The sequence below is a fragment of the Rhododendron vialii genome, chromosome 11a (genome assembly GCF_030253575.1).
Source record: "Rhododendron vialii isolate Sample 1 chromosome 11a, ASM3025357v1".
Lineage (NCBI taxonomy): Eukaryota > Viridiplantae > Streptophyta > Magnoliopsida > Ericales > Ericaceae > Rhododendron > Rhododendron vialii.
In genome coordinates, this window is record NC_080567.1 from 18,275,460 (window position 1) to 18,279,370 (window position 3,911).

At 35.9% G+C, this 3,911-nt stretch overlaps 1 protein-coding gene across 2 annotated transcripts; it reads right to left on the reverse strand.

The window, feature by feature from the left end:
- Window positions 1–318: 318 nt before the first annotated feature.
- Window positions 319–3,156, reverse strand: LOC131307638 (cytokinin riboside 5'-monophosphate phosphoribohydrolase LOG8). Of its 2 annotated transcripts, XM_058334259.1 has the most exons (8): window positions 2,981–3,156; window positions 2,663–2,820; window positions 2,065–2,162; window positions 1,910–1,940; window positions 1,456–1,555; window positions 1,295–1,365; window positions 1,040–1,183; window positions 319–635 (listed from the first exon to the last, which is right to left on the reverse strand). In XM_058334259.1, exons 2-8 carry the CDS (start codon window positions 2,771–2,773, stop codon window positions 540–542), a joined length of 651 nt encoding a protein of 216 aa, XP_058190242.1. In that variant the 5' UTR covers window positions 2,774–2,820; window positions 2,981–3,156; the 3' UTR covers window positions 319–539. The 2 variants fall into 2 exon arrangements, with proteins under 2 accessions (XP_058190242.1, XP_058190241.1); XM_058334258.1 differs by having other exon boundaries at window positions 2,663–3,042.
- Window positions 3,157–3,911: the final 755 nt, after the last annotated feature.

A 3,911-nucleotide genomic window follows, 5' to 3' on the forward strand; every position in this document is an offset into this window, starting at 1 on the left:
CCAGCCGTATTGATGTACCCGTATAGCACCCGTACACATGCTTCTTAGCTTGAGATCCTTTGAACCCAAAAGATAAGCAGAAGGAAAAAAACACACACACGAAAGAGTTGCCTCGTGATCCAACAGTTTCAATGCAATGAGTTTAGTTCATTCTAGATGCAACCATTTTAACTCACTCAAGTCATATCAACCAAAAGTAGTGATCAAGCCACCATTAAGGTACCACCGAATTGCAGTAGAATATCCGACCCACAAACTGTACTATTTCCATTTCAAATCAACTTTGTGCTTTATAAAAAAGGTAAAACACCAAGAAAAGACTAGGGAATAGTGTTGATTAACCACTTCCATTATATTCCAATGTTTCTTGTAAAACATGAAGGCAGATTCTACTAGAAATCAAATCACAAAGAATAACAAAAGTACATAGTAACATACAAGTGGCCCCATTTTGAGCCAAATTTTCAAAAACAACTCAAAAACTATGACAAATCAAACCAGGAATGACTGAAGCAATAGACCTACCACCAACAAGATACTCATTGGGGGTTTCGCTCCTTTGGGTATTTACCCAGTTGCTCCATCTGTTGCCAGCTTTCATGAGGGGCAACATGATCATGGGAAGGAGTGTATTGCTGCAAAGTTAAATAACAGAATTTAGAGCCTACTTATCGAAGGGATTTCCAAAGCTTCCGAAAATTGATGCCAATGGTATTGTAAGTTCCAATTCAAAATGAGTAGAAAGAAAGCACAAAGAAAAAGAAAAAAAATTCCACATCGCAACCCATGTGCTTTTTGATCAAATCTGCCTTTCAATAGTGCAGCATTGACAAATAAGCCTATTCAGGTCATGTGGTTAAAGAACTTGAAATTATTCTTGCAATTTGTTGATAAAGAAAGCAGGTGGAGTCGTTTCTATTTACAGCCAAACATGATTTTGTATCTGCTTCATCAGAAATTGATTCCTTCCATTGACAAACTAAGAAAAACAGGAAAAAATGAAAATAAAATCATCTTGACAGTGAAGTGGGATCAATACCTCCATCTTTACAAAAAGCTCTTTGGCAGTTGGAGCGGAAAGGATGATGAGTCGAGCACTTGGCTTGATGAATCCTTCTTCAACACCATTGTCAAATAATGCAAGCAAAGAGTTATAGTACCCATCGACATTTAGCAGACCAACCTGCACGAGGATTACACATTTACAAAACTAGAAAAAAAAAAAGAAAAAAAGAAAAAAGAAGAAGAGAAGCCCTCAGATTAAATATTTTCTGAATTTAGATTGATGGGTCACCGGTTTTTTATGAATTCCGAGTTGCGACCATGTTATCATCTCTAGAAGCTCTTCCATAGTTCCATATCCACCTAAATAATTTAAATATCACTAATATAAGTACACAAAATGCATGCAACTATACTTCCTCCATGAGAGAACAAAGACGTCTAGTTAATTACCTGGAAGAGCAATAAAAGCATCAGCTTCTCTAGCCATTTCAGCTTTACGCTCATGCATGTCTGAAACAATTCTAACTTCTCCAACAGATTCACCAGATATCTGTCAATTTTTCAATTGTATTGTAAGTTTATTTACTCTGCAACAACACAGGCTAATGAAGCACTTCCATTGGATAGACAACTAGGACAACAATTAAAAGGTACCCTGGAACTTTTTTTCCTAAGTCATTCTTTCAAAGAGTTAGACCACCCAACAAACAACTAATACAAACAATCAAAGTTAAGAATATCACCAAGAATCAAATTAACCTCAAATTAGAGTAGCTTCATGACTTTCTTTTGATCGAAAAGATAATGTGATCATAAGAACAACTCAAATTTTGTTGACGAGGAAAGTTTTTGAGACTCACTGACGTTGGAAACAAAGTTACAGAGATCAGAACATTAGTGATACCTCGAGAGGAACAAGGGCTTTTGGAATGACCCTGCACACGTTGAGCATTTAAGAGTTGAGTCATGTGCTAAAACATGAACAACAGATGCTAGTTTAAAGCGATGAACAAGTTTATCAATAACAAAATATATAAAATACAAATTGGCTCTAGTTACCCAAGAACATGGCAACCTCCATCATAAACTCTCTGGGAAATAAAACCCATCAGCCCAACACTTCCTCCACCATACACCAAATCTATTTTCCTGTCGACCTGAAATCACAAGCCACAAAATGCGATTAAGAACACTAAAATAACAGGAATCAGGAATCAAGCATAGGTGAAAAAATTGTCTCATTAACCGAGGGAAGTAAACCAGCACAAAAAATCAACCACCCAAATCACAGAATCCTCGTATCTTCGTGTTCCGAAACCAAACACGGATAGAACAGTAACAATTGCCATTGTCAATCCCATGAAACCAGTTCAATACAACAAACCCGATTCACAACTCCACATTTTGATACCAGAAGAAAACAAAAAACCAACAGTCTCACCACCAATAAGTCACATTCTGGACAGGAAAATCACAGTCCCTTGAGCACCAATTTGCAAATTCATTTTTAAACAAACAAAGCACTATTGTGAGTCAACGACATAAGATTCAATCAGAGAGTGTATTCAGCAAGACAATGATTGAATCAGAGAGCATGTGCAGCAAAACAAAGATTGAAGGAGAGACTGGGCAATAGCAAAAACACAAAAAGACCAACCAGTTCATTCCCCAACTCAGCAGCAGCGATTCTGAAGACTTCTCTATGGCCATAGTTGCTCCCACAGAAGACACAAATCCTCTTGAATTTACCACTTGTATTGCCTTCCATTTTCAAAGATTTTTTTGAATAATTGTACTCTTTTGCAATTGTTAATTCTGAAATATAAAAATCACAAGGAGAGATAGAGATAAACGAAACAACTGTTACAAAAGGCTATCTGGGTATTTCTTGCAGTGATGAATAAACCCAATTGATGCCAAGCAAATTCGGAAGTGTCTTGGGTATATATAGATATAGAGAGATACATATACATACATGTGTGTATTGTTTCTCTGACGAAGCAGACACAGGAGGCCATATGATCCCTTGCCTTTCTTACCCAAACCTTTGTTTGTCGGCTTTTTAGGTTATTTAATTAAAAGAAATGATTTACTTGGTCAGATGAAACATCCAGTGCAAATTTTTTTATTTGCGGATAGAATTTCCGCCCCAAATTTTAACACTATATAGTATTGCTTTGTCAACTGCTGCATTTGCGTATACCAATGGGCTCCTGTCCCAATTGGTGACTCGTTCGACTCGTGCACGTTTGGGAATCAGAGTTATAGATAGTCTCTGAAATTTTATGTGAATTAACCTACTAACGCCCCGCTAAATCCAACTAATGTATATAATATTGGCACCAAAAAAAAAATTTGCATTTGCGTGTCATGTTTTCTTCGAGGTTTTTTTTTAGTATTTCCTCAAAAAAATATTTGTCCGGTCGTCTTGGATAGTGAAGCCAAAAGATTTTAAAATAGACCTTATTTTACACGATTTTTCTTTAAAAAATCAAATTTTGTTTTAGCATTTCTTTTAATTTTAATTTGGAGTATATATTTTTGTTTAGATTGCAAATCTTTATTTGTCTTCAGTCCTCCCTTTTGTTTTTATTATTTTTTATTTTTATATAGGAGTATATCATAGTCATCCCTTTTGTTGTAATGTGGTCTATTTCCTTTCTCGATTCTTCACCCAAAACATCATATTTGTAATTGAAAATACAAGATGTTTTCAAAAAAAATCTTTCCACTTGTAGAACGGACCGGAGTGCTATTTGATGTGCACAATACAGAATCTTGAGTCTCATAATTTTTGGTAGGACGCTCTACTACCGCTCTCAATTCTCGTTTTACTCTTTCGATCATCGCTTTATGCTTGATGCTTCTGCCCTTCTTAGTCCTCACTTTACACTTTCATTCTCAAT